This window comes from Hibiscus syriacus, unplaced genomic scaffold (assembly GCF_006381635.1).
Source record: "Hibiscus syriacus cultivar Baekdansim isolate YM2019G1 unplaced genomic scaffold, ASM638163v2 tig00116984_pilon, whole genome shotgun sequence".
Taxonomy (NCBI): Eukaryota; Viridiplantae; Streptophyta; class Magnoliopsida; order Malvales; family Malvaceae; genus Hibiscus; species Hibiscus syriacus.
In genome coordinates this window covers 2,774,626-2,794,805 of record NW_024063507.1, presented here as the reverse complement: position 1 = coordinate 2,794,805, position 20,180 = coordinate 2,774,626, and the positions used below count along the sequence as shown (strand labels likewise).

At 35.8% G+C, this 20,180-nt stretch overlaps 1 protein-coding gene and 1 pseudogene across 1 annotated transcript; both read left to right on the top strand.

Annotated features, from left to right (window-relative positions):
• Positions 1-2,166: 2,166 nt before the first annotated feature.
• Positions 2,167-3,602, top strand: LOC120193030 (AT-hook motif nuclear-localized protein 22-like). The gene has a single exon (XM_039195660.1). The coding sequence runs from the start codon at positions 2,550-2,552 to the stop codon at positions 3,468-3,470; it is 921 nt and encodes a 306-aa protein (XP_039051591.1). The 5' UTR covers positions 2,167-2,549; the 3' UTR covers positions 3,471-3,602.
• A 10,407-nt stretch (positions 3,603-14,009) lies between these two features.
• On the top strand, positions 14,010-16,285 carry LOC120193017 (annotated as a pseudogene).
• The last annotated feature ends 3,895 nt before the right edge of the window (positions 16,286-20,180 follow it).

Genomic DNA, 20,180 nt, shown 5'->3' with positions numbered 1-20,180 from the left:
TCTCTCTCCTTTTTTTTAAAAAATTGCTTTCTGTGTCCTTACTCCTTAAATACACCGTTTCCTTCCCTCATCCCTTTTTATCATAAAACTAAGGTTTAATAGATTATTTCCCCTTCCTTTTTCAGTTTAGTCTTGTACTATTGTTTTTTAGGTAATGGTTATATTATCATCCTATTTATCGCTTTATTTTATTTTATTTATCATTATTTTTAATAAAAAAGGATCTATTCGACATGTCATATGTAATGGAAAATAAAATACATTGAAATTATTTAAAAAAAATCTTAAAGATACAAATTTTTTAAAAATTAAAAAATGTCAAATTTAAAATTATCAATGCAACAAGTATAAAAGTGTTCTAACTACTCCGTGTTAGAATTGAAATAGCATTTGATGTTTAAACTAATGACCGGACTGCCACAAAGACATATGATACAACCACACGTAGAACTTAACTAAAATGTTTGAAATTATAGGGCTAGTCTAGAATCCCAATCTTAGTTTATGGGTGTTTAATGCAATTAATTATTATTCTATTTGTTCCAAGTTTGCATCTTGGTGTGATTTTGTTAAATATTAACGACAAGTTGCTTAAATAAATGCATTTAAATAATTGGATGACCTGATCGGAAAAATTTCAAAAATATTAGTAAAAATGAAAGGGGCAATAGCTAGGAGGTCACTGGTATAATTTACCTTTTATTTTAAATAATTTATCTTTTTAACTAATTTATAATTATACGTTCGTTGAGTCCTTTAAAATTTAAATTTTTATAAATTAAATTAATAGTACTCGTCGTTAATGATGCTTACTCGTCGTTAGTGATGCTCATCGTTATTCCTCGAGTGTAGAACTATCATCCCAACAATGGGCAAGGTCTTTACTCCGTATTTTAAACACTAGAATATGAAGAGATGAAGTGAAATGGAATAATTACATAATATATGTATGAACCCGATGATGAAAAGTTTTCAGTTTAGATGAAGTAATGTGGAAGCAAAGGACTTCACTTGGGATGCAAGGCAACAGTACTTTGGACAGTGTGAGTGTGAGATTGAATTAAAAGCCAAGGAGATGAGGCAGAGAATTTTGGTGATGGAGGGAAATGAATGGGAATATTCCGCACGGTGAAAGGATTGGTCTTAGCTGTGCAGTCGCAGCGTGAGTTTGTCACCTAGCTTACGTGAAACCATGGCTAGAAAGGAATAGCAGGAAAGAGAAAGGAATTAGAAGAGTGGTTCATCTCCCTTAAGACACGCTCCGACTTTGATGACACATTTTTCATTTTCATTCCTATTTTCCATGACTGGCATGCACCAACCCACCATTCCATTAATGCAGCCCTCTTTCCCCATGGCCTCCACCACACTTTGTACTGTAACGCTAAACAACTCACCCTCTTTCACTTCTCATTTTCCCAACCACAATTACGCCTCTTTTAGTCTCCACACGCACTCTTACTTTCTCTGACTCGTCCTTCTTTCCTACTACTAAAATATACATTAAGAAACAAGAATTCTAGTAGTCTTTCGTTTTTATAAACAAGTCAAGACTATTAATATGTATAAAACAATCTTCGAAACCTTTACAGTCCACACGGGTTTTGTCATACTTCTCCTAGTTTTATTCCTTTGGGAACTGCATGCTTGTGTTTTCATCCGTTATTTTAGATAATATATGGACGGGTGAAACAAAGGATCCCATGAAAGAGACCTTATGATGGAACAAACATTCTCTACTTTATCGCTTTCGTTTGTAAAGGCTAACTATAAGGAGCCTGCAGAGCAGAGCAGAGCAGTCAAGCCTTGTCATCATCAAAGGAATTGTTTCAAGTAGAAAGTAGGCATCTTTTTGGGACTTGAAAGATACAATTTTTACTTAGTAACCTTTGTTGTTAAGATAGTCAAAGGGGAGAAGGGGCTTGGGCAGGTAAATGAACAACTTAAATCGCAGGGCTTTTAATTCTCATGTAAAGACAGACAATTAGAAAGAGGAAAAAGGAGAGAGAAAGGGATAGAACGTGGGGTGTTGTTGGGACCCCATGGTGGGGGAGGGAGAGAGACAAAAGAGAGAAAACGTAGACCCCACGCACCGCCCATGCGCACGCTGTCCAAACCAACACTAGATCCATATTTTTACTATGCCTAGACCTAACCCTAAACCCAACAACATTGCACCCAAATTAACTCAAACCCATAAATTCTCCCCTTCCACCATTTTTGCCTATTTTCTTAACTCATTCTTTTCTCCCTCATTTCCTCCCAAACCCTCAACCTACAACTTATCTTTATACAAGAGATACACAGATCTCAACTCACATGATGAGACTGGAGAGAAGAAACATGGGTTGATTGAGCTTTTTCAGCTGAAAATTTGATGGCATATGCTTCAAAGCCCTTCTCTTCCGCTTTCTTGTTGAAACCTACAGATATTCAGTTCTCAGAAGTCCTTGTTTTTTTCTCTTTCTCGATCAAAATTCAGTCGGTTCTCGTATGTGTTTAGCTAATTGTTTAAGTAGTGTTTGAGCTTTGAAGGGAAGAAAAAAGAAATGGACCCAATAACAGCTCACGGACGCCCTCTTCCTCCTTTCCTCATTCGAGATCTTCATCTAAATCCGCACCAACAATTTCAACATAACCACCACCAACAACAGTTACAACATCATAGCTCTGAGGACGAACAAAGCCGTGGCCAGAAACGGGATCGAGAGGAAACGGCCACCACAACCGACGCGAGTGAAGGTAAAGAACTCGATGTAGTCCCCGGAACAGAAGGTGAAATCTCCAGAAGACCACGCGGTAGGCCTGCGGGTTCAAAGAACAAGCCTAAGCCACCGATCATCATAACCCAGGATAGCGCCAACGCCCTCCGATCCCACGTTATGGAAATTGCCACCGGCTGTGATATTATGGAGAGTGTTTCGACTTTCGCTAGGCGAATGCAAAGAGGGGTTTGCATTTTAAGTGGGAGCGGAACCGTGACGAATGTAACCTTAAGGCAACCAGGAGCTCCAGGTGCGGTCGTCACTTTACATGGAAGATTCGAAATTTTATCACTATCTGGGTCATTTTTGCCTCCTCCAGCACCACCGGCTGCATCAGCGCTGACCATATACTTAGCCGGCGGTCAAGGTCAGGTTGTTGGAGGAAGCGTGGTGGGTCAACTAGTCGCTTCAGGGCCCGTGGTGATTATGGCAGCTTCTTTCGGTAATGCAGCGTACGAAAGACTTCCATTGGAGGAAGAAGAACCACCAACGGTAACGGTTCCTGGAAGTGGACACTTAGGGTCACCCGGAAGCGGACCCTTAGGGTCACCCGGAAGAATGGTTAGTCAGGCGCAACAGCAGCAGCAACAGCAACTACTGCAAGATCCCAATGGATCCTTTGCTCAAGGGTTGCTACCGAATCTTCTCAATTCAGTTCAATTGCCAAACGAGGCCTACTGGGGCTTAGGCCGTCCTCCTTATTAACAAAACAGAAACTTTCGGGTTTTTTTTCCTTCTCTTGTTAGTTTGACCTTTTGATAACCTTTTCCTTTCTTCTTTTTATAAGATAGTCGATGTTTTAATTTTAAGCATGATGATCATGGGATTCAACAGGCTTTGATTTGAAGAAGGATACAAATTTCATGGATTTCACTTTGATGTGTGTTTTTTCTATTGTTATCATCACTTCAGTAGTATTTTATTAGAAAATAGCCTTTCTCAATTGTCCTCATTATAGCAGCTTAAGGTTAAAGACGCAGCAGAAGATGGCTGCCATTCCTTTTCAGCTTGTCTCAGCCACGTTCTTCCTCCAACTAATTGATTAAGAAAAGGAAAAAAAACTTAGGGTTCCTTTTTCTTCCTATAATACTTTTAAGTTTCAGATTCTTTTACAGGATCCAGATCCTTAACAAAAGTAGTATGCTTTGGATTTTTATTTTTATATTTTTGATGTAAATGAAGATACATGGGTTCTTTTATTTAAGGTAGTGTCAGTTTGAAGGTTGGTCGGCAAATAACGACTTGAAGAAAGCAAGGTGATGGGAGGTTATGGGCATTAGGGTTTTGCTGTCTCATTCTGGTTTTCTGACTTGTTAGGGTTCATTATGGAACCAGAGATGAACACTGGGTACTGGCTTACACGTGCGCTGCTCTGTAAATAGCATAAAAGAGAAAAAGCTCTTTTCGAGGCAACAGCTCAGGTTCCTATTGGATAAGGATATGTATTTTGGTATAAGTATATTTCTTAAAAAAATAAAAATAATATCAAATTATAAAAGGTTTATGACAAAATTATCCAATTTTAGATTCAGTATCCAGATAAATAATAAATTGGGGATGATTCAAATTCAAGAGTTATACATGTGATGATTTGAGTAATATCGTTCATAATTGTTTCATGTTTCATAATTTGATTTGCAAAGTTTGGTCAGTGCAAGGTTTGAGCCACCTGATATAAAATTAAAGTCACAACTTATAGGCTTTTCCACTACAGGAAGGTAATAATTGGGTGGACCGTACCTCTTCATCATTAACATCGATCCCTTGATTCTTGGGGGGGGGGGGGGACTTCAAAGATTATTACTATATAAAATTAATATTAATATTTCGCTATTTTCTTCCTTTTGCGGTAAATATCTCATGAAACTTAAAGTGTACATAATTTTCACTTTTATGGATTGGCAATTAAAATGGATCGTCCAACCCCCTATTATTAATATCTATATGGTACGTTTATATGCATATAATATAAATATAAAGTGTACATAATGTTGAGGTTTTTTAGTGTTATCCATGTGCTTTTATACAATGTTGATTATGATGAACTTTCTTCTTCTCTATTTAAATTTTTTGTCATAATATATATATATATATTCATTTTTTCTTTCTTTCTTTTGTTTTAACTTGTGATCAATTTTTTACTATTACCTTTCATAACTAGTAATAACTTAATAGGATTACATTTGCATAACTATATTTAGGTGCAGACCAAATCACATTAACGATTCGCAATGGTGTTTATCCATTAGCACATGACGTTCATTTTTGTCTTCTTGCTGATGTCGTTTTCTGTCGAGGAGGTCTTGTAGAAGAAGATAAGAGTTATACGGCACCGTAGGTGTAGCCTTGGAGGCTGCTTTTCCTTGTTTATCAACGATGATCGTTAAATGTAGAGATAAATATTAAAAGGCTTAAATGCATAAATATTAAAATGCTTAAATGCACCATTGCATCTTAAATTATATCATTTTGTACCAAATTGTTTCCTAAACTATTTTTCGGAACATTTTGCATTTAAATTTAAATAATTATCTCGTTTATCCCAAAACATTAACTCCGTCAAAAAAATCTCACTAATTATTCAGAATACGCCACGTCACCTCTTAAATTTTTTATCTGAATAAAAAAATGAAATTAATAGCATACCAAAAGGGTGAATTTTTCAAATAATGCATTGAAAAAAAAATTGCTCAAATAATGTTGTGTAAAAATTATTTCGTGAAATAGGGTGAATGCTACAATGTACCCCGAAGACACACTGTCATTCCAGCGACCCAGTCGAGCCCCTCGAAGACGCATTGGCGTCCAAGGAAAACCCCTACCCTCTCTCTGCATGCAACGTGATTGGTTCTTCCCACCCCATTTGCATGAACACCGAATGAAAACCCTCTCATTCCTCTCTGTATGCATGCACCGACACCCAAGGAAAACTCCCCGAAGACGCATGGCATTCCAAACATCTTCTCACCCCCTCTCTACATGCAACATGATTGGCTCTTCCCACCCCATTTGCATAAACACACAATGAAAACCCCTCTCATTCCTCTCTGTATGCATGCACCGACACCCAAGGAAAACCCTCTCGAAGACGCATGGCATTCCATATTATCACCCTTTCTCTGCATGCAACGTGATTGGCTCTTCCCACCCAACGAAAAACCCTCCCATTCCTCTATGCATGCATGTACCGAGCATACTCAAGGAAAACCCCTCGAAGACGCATAGCTTTCCATGCGTCTTCCAACCCTCTGCATGCAACCCGATTGGCACCCGTCAGCATGGCGTGAAACAGTTTGCCACCTGCCGTAAATTGAAGGGCGTGAAGGCTGCCCCTGCATTGCAGTGTTCCATATGCATGGGGGAAGCAATAATGTTGTAATAATGGAGGGATGGAGGGACTGTTGGTTGGAGATATTATGGGGTTGATTTTTTGAATATATATGTGGTGTATGGTGGGAAGTGTAACTGGGAGTAAAAGAAAGAAGAGGAGAACAAAGAAGAGAAAAGAGGAAGAAAGAAGAAGAAGAGAAGAAAGAAGAAGAAGAGAAGAAAAGTTAAAGTTGTTTCTCACTACACTACATTTTCCGACGAATTCAGTCCTGTTAGTTTTTTTTTTCAAAATCTAGATGATAAATTTTAATTTGTTCAATTTACTGAAGTGATTATTTCATTAATTAATGTTGTTTAGTTCGAATGAAATTTAGTTTAAAAATAATAAATTATCTTGAATTCAAGTTAAAAATAAATTAGATTAGGTTTAAAGAATAATATTCAAACAAGGTAATCTTGTGTTGTTATTGTTGTTTTTTTTACGAATTTTTACTTGTTTAAATTAAATTAGTTAGTTAGTGTAGATTATTTTTAGATGCACGAATATATATTTCTTTTGTATGTAACTTTAAATTAGTTAAATAAAATATAATCTTTAAACTGAATTCGTTATAATATTGTCATTATTCAACATTTAATCTAGTAAACCAATTCGTTCAAATTATATGCATGGATAGATATTGCTTTTGTATGCAACTTGTATGTGTTTCTTATTTGTGTTGAATATTTAGCCGTAGTTACTAGTATTTGTTTCTTTGTTCAACATTTCTCTCTCAGCAATAGCTTTATGTGTTTTTAAATTATTAATGTTATTAAAATTATTTCTTTCTACAGATACGTTGAAGTGGCAGAACAAAATCAATTACTTCATCTCGACGCTCAACATATTTCGAGCCATTTGGGAGTGGCAGTGTTATTATTATTTAATAAAAATATAATTATTTGAGAAAATATTATTAGTAAATGGTAGAAGTTTATTTTATGATTAATTGATTGATTTCATGAATATTATAATTGTAGGAAGACAAGCGACGAGTCCTCCGTCATCGGATCAATATTCCTGGTAAGGCACACCTTTTGATTGAAGATCACCTAAAAGAGGCTGAATTTTATTATGTTACATTTGTTCAGGAGTATAAGTTGGTCTCGGGTTTTATAAGTGCATTGATTGAATGTTGGAGGCCAAAAACACATACATTTTATTTTTCGTGTGGAGAATGCACGATAACCTAGAAGATGTGGCCTTCCAACTCGGGGTTCCAACAAATGGGATGCCAATGGTGATGATAAATTATTACAATATTGTGGAAGCACTTTGCAATGAGTTTCTTGGGCAGACGACAGTAAGCCCATATTTAGAAGGGTGACATTTGAGGTTGTCATGGTTAGAGAATCAATTTATACTCTAAGAAAATAGTACCCAAGAAGAAATTGTATATGCAACTCGAGAATATATATTGCAGTTAATTGGGGGAGTTTTAATACCGAATAAATCCAGTAATATGGTTCACTCGCAGTATCTCTTATTTTTGAGAAATTTTGAGAATACTCGTCAGTATAGTTGGGGATCTGCGATATTGACATTCTTGTACCATGAGATGGGCAAGGCGTGAGTAATCGTGAAGAATATTAATCAGAAAAAATCAGTGGTTGTCTAATGTTGCTACAATATTGGGCTTGGCACAGACTTCAATTTTTAACACTAATTAGTCGAACAACGATTGACTTTCCTCTTGCCGAAAGGTAATATTTATTTTCTCTATTTTAATTTAAATTCTTGATTATAATTTATTTATTGTGATTAAAAATAAGTAAATAAATTTTTTTAATATACAAATGGAGGCATAAAATATAAAGGACGAGACTAGTGCATAATAATATTAAAGAGTTCCGGTTGAAGATCGACATTTATAGAAAAAATGTATATAATATGATATGATATGATATGATATGATATGATATGATATGATATATAATATAATAATATACTATTTAATTTAATTTATTTAAATTCATTTATTTATTTATATTTATTTCTTAATCTATACTTTTATAATTAATTTTTCCTAATGAAATTTTTGGAGGCCTTATTTTATAATATATAAAATAATATTATTTATATATAATTTTATAATTTTACGTCTAATTAATTTTTATAAATGTTAATTTCACATTTTAATTGGATGTCATACATGGAGTAAGAAGTTTTAGCGTGTGTGCCGCCAGAGCTTTTGGAGGGTTATGAAACTTGGGGTGTTGTTACACCATTGATTCAGTTTGCTTTTGTTGAGATATTGTTTGTGGATCGAGTGTTGAGGTAGTTTGGGTGCCACCAGTCTATTCCGCCATTTCATGGGATCATTACCCCTTGCACAGATTAGATGGAGGGGTAAGCACAACATGAATTGGGTTGCGATGCATGCATATTATTAGTTCTTGGAATAACAAAGCTTCATACTTGTTACCTCTTAATCCAATGCAAGATGATGAATTTAATTTTGAGAGTTCGACTTACCTTCAGTATTATTGGGATCATGCAAAGTCATACCTGACGATGTTGGGAGAAAGACAACTATTTAAAAAATATAAGAAAAAATTTGGTACAACCAATAAATTTATACTGTGTGGAAGTGGGAGCTCATCTCTACATCATGAAGCGAAAATAGCACAACCATTTGATGATTCTTCTGTTTCGGTATACATACCGGAGTTGACACCTCCTCATGCACCCATCTACTCTCCCATGTTTGAATTGACGTATGATTTTGAGCAAATGATATCTATGATGTCAAATACAATTATTTGTCAGTCTAATTTTCTAGGAGGGATGGAAGAGCAAAGTGGTGGAATGGAAGAGCAAAGTGGTAGGCATATATTTACAACACTAGTTGATATAACCCCAATGAATGAGGAGGATGAGTACCATACTCCTGAGCAAGTACAACAACCACAACATATTAGACGTTTGCCTCGACATTATCATTCCACAACACCCTGACACCGACAAGAATTATAAACTCAATTGTTATTTGTATAAAAATTAATAGTAAATAAAATGTTATTATTATATGTTAAAATGAAATATTTAAATTATATTAGTATTTAATTTTGTAAACATAACTAAATTTTTTTTATAAATTTTTAACCTTAACTTAAATATTTAAATTTTATTCTTATTATGTTTTAAAAGTAATATAAAAAAGTGACCAAATTGATTAAATTCAATATAAATATTTCAATTTAATTTGATAATAAAATAAATATATTTATTCAGTTAAGATATAAAAATAAAATATATTTTAAGGCTAAAGTTAAAATACATAAAATATTCGGTCCAAATTATGAACAAGCATTGAGGTTGCCAATCGCTCGTTTGCTTTCATTGCTTCCACCACTGTAGGAGCCCAAGTTTGACCTCTATTTATGAGAAACTCAATCTCCTTGCCTTTATTGGACCAAAGCTTAGCCAACCTAAAGTATGTCTCCTTCACCACACTCGCTATTAGGACGTGTACCTTTTAGTACTGAATTAATGGCCTCAGTAAGGTTTATGGTCATATGTTCGTATCGTCATATGCTTGCGACCATTTTTCTTGATGCATTTTCGAAGTCCACTTCCAAACACGTTAATCATCCTAAAATACCTTCAAATTCTCTAACTTCTTGTCAAAATTTGGTCGGCATAGTTTGTATCATGTTTAATAATATATATATATATATATATATATATAACTCAATTAAAAAATCCACATAAATCATTACACACATGCTGAAAATAAAGCTTACCCATGCTTACTATCTCGCTACGAATGCGGGCGTTATGAGACCAATACTATTCGTATTAATATGGCGGATACAAATTGTGGGATATTCATGCGGAGGTATCCAACGACTTCCTTATCGTTCAATTGCCATTAAAATGCCTAGTCATCGATCAAATATCAAGAAAACTCCATCTTCTCGAATGACATATATTGACGTAGATTGGTCAGAAAGAAATCTCATGCCTCTATTGCCCCTCATTCAACAATGGCGAATGCAATTGAGAAGATATTTCATTCACTATTTTGTGCAACTTCCATCAACAGTGCATACTTATATTGACCATACAACCACATACCATATAGTTGGACCATACGTTTGCAAAATGGGAATCCTTCTATGCATGACTTGAATGCCCAAAAGAGTATATGAAATATTTTCTTCCTCGTAACAAGTTAACCTTCTTCGTCATATGCAGGCATGGTTTGAGACTTCACTATGGTTCCCAAGATGAATTACTTCATTTCTTGTAACAAATGTAGTAGCTCATTGTACGATTTATCCCAATCTCCATATGTCAACTTTATTGCCTTCATTTTCGCATTCTAAACCTTTTCGTATTTTTTACTTGGTATCCAAATTGGCTTCGAATAAACGCAGCTAACACTAAACAAGTGATCATTGGATTCTTCTCAACCAATACCTTCATGTATTCACATATTACATCGGAGTCCAATAGTCAGTGGTCTTGTTCGATTGAGTTTCGTAAACATGTGTCAGGACTATTGTACCTTGTGATAACCCAAGCATCGTGCCTATGAATTTTTGGACACTCTAATCTTCCACTTGCACTCTGGGCCATATTTAACACACTTCGCATATATGGTTTTTTGGTTGGACTCTGCAACATGGATATCAACATGGCCTTTGATGCAATATTATTTAATTGCCAGCATAGCTTCATCTTTTCCTCTAAATTGTATCCCAACTGAAAATTCACCAGAATTTTTGAATGATTTAGTCATGTGGTATAGAGGTATATATGGCATATATGGGAATTCTGGTGCCCTCATCGCATCATAATCTATCTCGTACATGTGAGGGGTAGGTTGATATGGTGTCAGAACTTCATCAGTGGCCATGTTATATGCACCACCACAACCAAAATTATCATCGTCGGTTAAAACGGGTTCCTTAGTTTCTTCATCTTCGCTGGAATCATCATGGATTTCTCCCCATCGATTTTCAGCATCAACATCAACAATCAATTCCGAGTTATATATGTTTATCTCATCGTACTCCACTGTTGTGGATGTTCCACCGACTTCATTTCCACTTTCCAATAGCGTCATAAAATTGTTTATTGTCTGTATGTCAGGTCCTCAAACTCACTTTCGAAAGTCATTTGAGATGAATTTCCAACCACATTTCTTGATGACATAGGAACATAAGATATCTTACACACATCAACTGTAGCTTAAATTTTTCCTTTCTATCATCTGTTTCATTTCTACAAATGTGATGTCCATTTTGAACATCATATTTAGAGGTCTTTCAGACTGAAAAAACAACTCCGATCTCTTTTTTCCATAATATATACATTATAATAGACAATCATAAAAAAAATGTTGCTCATTTTCTCTACAAATTCAAATTTTTTATTTAGAATAAAAATTATGGTACATTATGATCATAAATCGTAAAAATGATATAATATAATATAAAAATAATATTAACATAACAACAATCATAAAATAACAAAATATTAGACTAATTTCAGACAAAATAACATAAATTTAAACCAATTTACTATATAATACATACTCAAATTAGAATAATGAAAGAAAAAACAAAACAAATTTTCTGAAATGCTTCCTCTGTTAATCTTCTTTGCCATTGATTCTGCTCCCACTATCAATTTTCTGAATTGCAATTGCCCTGATTTCTTTCTTACATATATACATATAGTTGAAAGAAAAGGGTTTTTAATGCTTAACTTGTTATTACAGAGTATAGGTTAGGATAGGATCAATGTATGAGTTTAGGGTTTATCATTCAAATGCTAGCTACCTATTGTACCTACGTGAGTGGCATGCCATGCGACTTTGTCGGTCACGCGAGAGAGAGACGCATGGGACTTTGCCGACCTTGTGAGGGGACCCCCGGGGGACACATAAGGGGAAGAGAATGCATCTCCCCCTTGGAAGATGTATGGCAAGCCATACGAGTCATCTCTCCCCCTTTTTCTTTTTCCCTGGCCAAATCGCATCGACTCCAATACGACTTCAAGGGGTCTTACCAGGGACGCTCATATGGCAACGCATTTTGGAGGTACACTGTAACATTTACCCTATTCCGCGAAATAATTTCTACACAATATTATTCGAGCAATTTTTTTTCTCCACCACATTATTGTAAAAATTCAACCCATACCAAAACTACCCTTTTCACCTCCCCTTCTCCCTCCCCCACCTCCACCTCCTTCTCCCCATCTCAATCTCAAAACCAGACTCCACCCCCGTTCTATCTCACATCTTCCAACTCTATTAATTTCAAAACTAAGTTGATTTGATTGCATAAATACTTGGGGAAAAACCATCAATAATTACTTTAAAAATAGATCAATAAAACAACGAGAAAGATTGAATTTGAAAGGCTGAAGTCCTCACCTCTCTTTCATTACACATTGGAATTTGGACTAGAACCATAGGAAAGTGGAGGAAAAAGAACCAGGTGAACTGCTTTGTACTCACTGTCTTTTGTTGCTCGAGGAGTAGAGTTAAGTTTGAGCCATTGATTTCTACTAAGGAGAACTTGTTTGGTTTCTCAATGGTGAACACAACTGAACTTGTAGCCGTTTTAAAACAGATAAGAGAATCACTTGATTCAACAAAATCCAAATCAAAATTTAATAGAAGAATAAAAAATAAAAACCATGATTTCAATTCTGAGATTTAGGGAAGACAAAGAACACAAAAAGATGCCAGTGAGTCAAGGAGTTTATCGGGGAGTTTATCATAATCCTAATCTAACTCCGGCACTGTCTTTCTACCAAGATGTGACTTTTCAGCTTAAAAAATATGGGGTCAGTCCAATTTGCTTTCCCTTACCTTTTTTCTTCCCATTCTCCTTTCTCTTTTCTCTTCTGGGTGAGTTTTAGGGGTAATGTGAGCGAGAGAAAAAAAAAAGAAAAACTAGATAAAGTGAACGTGGGAAAGGACAATTCTAGCATAAGAAAAGAAAAACTTGGACGAATGGAGAGATCTGATAAAGAAAGACAACGAAAGGAAAGAAAAGAGATCCCATGTCGTGATATTAAAATTAACAAGCAAAGAATGAATGTGAATTTTCTTTGAGGGAGACAAATAAATGGTTTTATAGAGTGAAAATAGATTTGGAAAGCAAAGAGAGAAAGAAGGAAAGAAATAAATAGAAGAGAAAGGGCTTTGGGGTATAGAGGGAAGAAGGAAAAAGAGGGATGATAAAAAACGAAGGGTTTGATGGTGGGGGTGTGAGGTGTGGAAGAAGGATATTTTAGGGATATTAATCATTTTATTTTTAATCAATATTCATCATTCAGATAAAAAATAAAGATTAAAAGATGATGTGGCGTGTTTCCATTGGTCATTGATTTTTTTATTTTAACAGAATTAACATTTTGGGGAAAACGTGGTAACATCCCGAAAAATAGTTTAGGAAAAACTCAGTACAAATGGTATAATTTAGGAGTAATGGTGCATTTAAGCCGTATTAAAATATCAATACAGACACATAATTAAACATTTAATAATATAATATTATTTAAAAAAATAAGATTTGAAATTATAAATTTTAAAATAAAAAATGGAGTAAATGAATATCAAATTTACAAAAATAAATGGAACAAATGAACATATGTCATCCTTGGAACTAGCTAAATTGTTGAGCTTCATAAATCAAACTATTACACCTTTGGGCAGCCCAATAGTATATTGATTGATCGAGGCCCCATTGTATTTGGGTCCAACACATTCATAATTTAGCATTGTATTACAAGAAGCCTGAGCACAGCACACTCGTAGTCAAAGGAAGATGTGGCGAAATTTGCTTGTAGAATTACGCACAAAATTACAAAAGCTAGACAATTGAAACCACAGCCATTCCAACCAAAACACACACTATAAGTCTCCATAACCCGACGTCATAGCTCAAACCTATCACCGTCGCCTAAGCAGCTCCGCCGTCTTTCTCGGATCAACCACCGTCACCACTATTGTCACCACCATTACCATCCATCGAATCAACCTCCCATCCCACCATCGGATTTTTGTACATTTTTAATTTCCAAGCTTAATGATTCCCACCCCAAACAAACTCCAGCTTATCTAAACTTTGGGTTCTGTTTAGCTGTTTGTTTGGTGAGAAATGGCCATTTTGAAGAGCTATGGCGCTTGCTTGAGAGAGACTACGTTACAGTTTCCGATTCCCAGTCGTACCGATAACCGCAAGAGGTTGTTAACGTTCTTTATTTAGGATAAGATATTGTTCTTTTTCTTAATCGGGGTAGCCGTTAAATTAGTATGCTAATTTATAAATCAACGTTATTTGTTGGCTGATTTGGTATATAGTGAAAGATTTTGGTTTGTTTGATTTAGTGCTTGATGGGTGTTATCGGGAAGCAAAGTTAGTCTCAGTTGGAATTTTTCTATTTGCATAGTTGATTTCCTTATCATCTTGTTTGTTTGCTTTGTAGCTGGAGAAACGTAAAATGGAGATCCCCACAAGCAGCAGTGATAGCTAATTTCCATCTCCCCATGCGTAGTCTTGAGGTTAAAAATAGGTAACTTATAAACTTCCCACTGTTTGAATCTGGTTGATGTTTCACCGTGTGGAATTTGTTGGTAATTTGCTAGTAGTTTCTCCATTTTCATGATAAGTACTGCATTTATACCTGTGTTCCTTCTTGAAATGTCAATGTTTGCCATGTTTTCGTATCTGTTTGTTTTCTTTTCTTAAGCTGCTATAATCGATGTGCTTTGGATGTGCCATTGACATTGTTCTGTTATTCAAATACGTAGCCTTGAAATAAACATAACCAAACTACTTGGTAATGACCCATGCATAATTTTAATTAGAATAATCTTTTCATACATAGTCTTATGTTTGGAGTTGGTACTTGTCTAATGCTCCATTCATGGAGAATACCTAAGATCTAGTGGTTCTCTGATGATGGTGCTATGGTGTATGTATATTCACTGTATCATAAAGTTGTGGTGAATGTTAATATTTTAGTGTTCTAATTGATGGAGAGATGGTTTGTATGTAGCTTTAGATTTGTTGGGAATGAAGCTTTCTTTTGTAAGAATCACTGCTGTTGATGATTTTACCTGCCTTGTGTTTTGCAGGACATCGGCAGAAGATATAAAAGCTCTTAGACTGATAACAGCCATAAAAACTCCATATTTACCTGATGGAAGGTTTGATCTTGAAGCATATGATGACATGTTGAATATGCAGATTGAAAATGGTGCTGAAGGGGTAATTGTTGGCGGCACAACTGGTGAGGGCCAGCTGATGAGCTGGGATGAACACATAATGCTTATTGGTCATACTGTCAACTGTTTTGGTGGATCAGTTAAGGTAATTGGTAACACGGGAAGCAACTCAACCAGGGAAGCGATTCATGCTACAGAACAAGGTTTTGCTGTTGGAATGTATGCTGCTCTTCACATCAATCCTTATTATGGAAAAACTTCTCTTGAAGGCTTAGTTTCTCACTTTGATAGCGTCCTGCAAATGGGCCCTACGATCATATACAATGTGCCATCACGAACTGGCCAAGATATTTCTCCACGTGTCACTGACACTGTAGCACAGAGTCCTAACTTGGCTGGTATCAAGGAATGTGTTGGAAATGACCGCATTAAGCATTAGACGGGCAATAGAATTGTAGTGTGGAGTGGGAACGACGATCAGTGCCATGATGCTAGGTGGAACCATGGGGCTAACGGGGTAATTTCTGTTACAAGCAATTTGGTTCCAGACTTGATGCGTGAACTCATGTTAGGTGGGAAAAACCCTTCACTTAACGCAAAGCTCTTACCTCTGATTGAGTGGCTCTTTCATGAGCCTAACCCCATTGGCCTTAACAAAGCCCTTGCCCAGCAGGGGGTTGTGAGGCCAGTTTTCAGGTTACCATATGTACCTCTTCCACTAGCAAAGAGAGTAGAATTTGTTAACCTGGTCAAGGAAATTGGGCGGGAGAACTTTGTTGGAGAAAAAGATGTTAAGGTGCTCGATGACGACGACTTCATCTTGGTTGGGCGATATTAGATTCTTGTCAATGTTGGGGACTCAGCAGCTGGTGTCTCGATTTCGACATTTCAATTTTGCATTTTCGTTTATAGAACCACAGATAAAGTCTACACGAATGTTTATAAATAAATAAAAAATGAAAAGAAAACGCATGGTAGTGATATGTCTAAGGATATTTGAGTATTTGCCTATTTAGACTGGTTTGCCATGTACTTCATAGAAATGGGAGTTCTTTGATTTCCACAGAAAGGTGTCCGTTCCTCTGTGTTTCTGTTCCAGGCTCCAACTTCAATAACAAGAAACATTTAATTAAATTCTCCATGGATCTGCTAAATTCTACATTAAACTTCTTTGCTCTGTCGCCACTCTTCATCAATTGATATGCGAATAAAACTCGAAACATTATTCCCGACTCGAATCTAAAAAAGAGCATAATATTACACAACATGGTACACGTTACTCATAACGATATAGCTTGCAGGTTATCCATTTTAGAAGTGATTTTTAGGATTAGAGAACTTGTTTTGCAGCAGAGTCAAGAGAGTTAGATTTTCCTGGTGGAGGAAAAGAGCTTTGTTCCTCAGAGCCTCATTCTGTTTTAGGATGCTTTGGTTCTCCATGTACAGTTTCAAGTTCTTCCTGTCCATATGATCCGTTTTAACCTTGTTTGTATTCCCTCCCTTCCTTGACCTTCTCCACCTGTTTGCCACTTTTGGTAAATTAACGACCAAACACAGCAAAGGAAACAAAGCATAAACAAATCTTAAACCTGTTGAGCCTTGGAACACGAATGTTATGTCTCTTGAAAGGATGGTTTCAACATGAGGAGTTGCCTGAAGACTTGATGCACATCTTTGGATTGAGAGTAGAGAAGTGTCTGCTTTACACTGGAAAAAAAGTGTTAAAGCCTCGAGAGGGTTTGGACTTGGAAGAGATGTTGGGTTATGTTTTGTGTTTGTCTCCTGAAGTGTTAAATAATTGAATTGTGGAGGGGGAGAGATAGGCTTTTCATGGTAACGATGATAAAAGAAGTAATGATTACCAAGGGGCAGCGATCCATGGATGGTGGAAGAATTGCGGAGAGCACAAGGAGATCATCAATTTTTTTTTTCTTTTTAATAGTTATCGATATCCAGTTAATTGAAATGTCGAAGAGACTTTAAAGCCAAAGGGAGGGTGTTGGATGGCTGAGAAGCTTCAAGTTGTGTTGGGGCACACAGAAAACGACTATTCCCTTTACATCTGCATTAACCCTTTCCCCTTGGGTTTCTTAATATATCTTCAGCCTTTGGCACTTCCATTCACAGCCAAAATTTACCGAGGACTAGGAGTTGGATTTATGTTTTAGGGTTTGGAGTTGGGAAACACGTTGACGTTCCTATTTCAGGTTTGGTGAAAAACTGAAAAGCCGACACTCCCTCATTATTATTCATTCGACGTCTATGATTTGCCAAAGTAGAAACAAATATAAATCCAACACAACTCCACTTCCATTAAACCTTATTAATCATTTGTCTTAATCACTTGTCGACACATATATTCATGATTGTTCTGTTAATTTTTTATGGGATTGATGATTATCTATGCTTTTGACCCTTCTTTCGCCTATGGTTGTCTTCAACTTAGCCAAAGAGTTACGGGTACTTACCCGACTCTAAACCAACTTTGTAAATAAAAAAATAATAGTAGCAATCTGAAATTTTGTATTGCAGTTGAATAATCATGGAAAGCACGTACAAGTCACGTGTCGACCCACGAAAGGGTGGAGAAAAGTCCAAAAGCAAATGAGTGTAGGGTTAGAGGGAGGGAGGAAGTAGTCAATGTGGTTAATTAGGTTCTTTTGTCCTTGTTTCTTTCATGTAATTGAGTACCCTTTAGCCCAATGCTCATTTAATTTGGAAAATGAAACCTCATCTTTTGGACTTTTTACCCCCCAAAACCAAAACCAGACCCTTCGTTTGCGAGTCCTATTTTCATCAAGGTAAAAGGAATGACAATTTGGGATCATTATGAGGGTTAATGGGCGGGTGCTTGATTTTGGTCCAGTTTCATCTTGCCCACATCACTCACACGGTCATTCATTTGGTGAATTTAGACACTTTGGGCTTTGTTATCCCACATTTGGGACAAATCACCCTCCCATCTTTATATATTTTCCCTTGAAATAACAAATATTACTGTCAATAGTTTTTAATGAAATGTAAAAAAAAAAAACCGTAATCATGTTGTTTTGAAGAATATAAATGGTCGAAGAAATTGATGGCCATCAAAATCCCTACCCTGCCCTACCCTACCCTACCCTAGTCTAGGCTTCATTCATTATTCTATTAATTACCAAGGTAAGGTAATCAAATACTACAATATTGAATGGTATGAAATAGCCAAGAGTGAAATGAATCTCACCTCCGTTGCAAGACGTTTCAATTTCCCTATTTCATTTTAATTTTCAAATTTTTTATATATGAAAATTAATTTAAAATCGAATCAGATTTTTTTTATCATTACAAGACTCGAATAGAAATTTTACTCAAAGATCACTTTTTAACACTCAAACAACCAAATATCAATATTTTATTATTATTATTATTATTATTATTATTATTATTATTATTATTATTATTATTATTATTGTTGTTGTTTTTGTTTTTCCTCTTTTTCTTGTTTCGATTTGATGGTCTTGGTGACCAAAGAGGAGCGTTATATGATCCAAATCGTCCAAGGGTCTCCCATTTATTGTTTACGGACGATAGTTTGGCATTTCTTAAAAACTCAATAGAGGAGGCTAATCATATTAAAGACATATTAGAACTGCATGATGCTTCATCAGGACAATGCATTAATTTCACTAAGGCTTTCATTTATTTTAGTTCGACCATTATTCCTGAACATAGGGATTGCATAAAGACCATTTTCGTCATCCAGACAATCGATACTCTTGGACACTATGTTGGGCTATCACTGCATATTGGTAAAAGTAAAACAAGAACGTTTGAGTACTTACGTGATAAAGTTATGACTAGAGTAATTGGGTGGACCAAGAAGTTAATATCCTAGGGGGACGAGAAGTCTTGTAACACCTTAATTCGGCCCGACTTGAAGATCATACTGTTAAGGTGTTATGTGGACCACTGAAGTAGTTAACCCAAAATTTTTCTTTTAAATCATTTGTAGAAACATCAATAAATCATCCATCATAAAATAAAAGAAAACAACAAATAAAGAGTTTACAAACAGGATGCTCTTAATACGTACAAATACATACATTGAGTTTTAAATCAAAACAGAGTTATGACTTGAATTAATAAGAGATCCACATAAATACATGCCCTCTAAAAGACTCAAGACATACTCTGAAAGATGGTTGGTCTAAAATGTATCTGTGCGATAGGCTCCTCGTCAATCCTCTACTAACCTACACATAGAAACAAATTTCAAACGCTGAGCTCACCGGCTCAATGCCACAATAATAACTACGCAATACTACATGCATTCATTACATGAACGTACCGGTGCGTAAATTCATGGGTATGTACAAGTATATCAACAAACATGAGATAGATCTAGAGGCGTGGTCGTGTAAATTTTCTGTATCTTGGACGACACACTAGCCTACCTAGGTTACTTGAGAGTCTCAGGGTAAGAACCGAAATTTTACATGCATCAGACCATATATAGGCTCACGAGCATTGGGCGTGATCCAGAATTTTACGTGCATCAGATACGTACCGACCAACTATATCTAGATATTACAATATAGAGGATTCGTCATATAACTAAAGAGACTCAGGTGTCCTGAATGTTTTATGAGCGTCACACAAGGTAATTTTTTTTTCATTCTAACTTGTTCGATTTCTAGTTGTATTTATCATTACTTTAGTTGTTTTCACTTGTAATCATGTACTTAAGGCTTCTATGACCTCAAACCCCCCAAATTTTAACACTTGTACCAATTGGGTTAATTTCCCAATTCATGACGATGATACTGATACTGTGCCTGCATTATCGATACTGACCCCTTGGGTATCGATC

Coding starts and splice junctions, on each gene's coding strand:
- LOC120193030 (XM_039195660.1), top strand. CDS start 2,550: ATGGACCCAATAACAGCTCACGGACGCCCTCTTCCTCCTTTCCTCATT.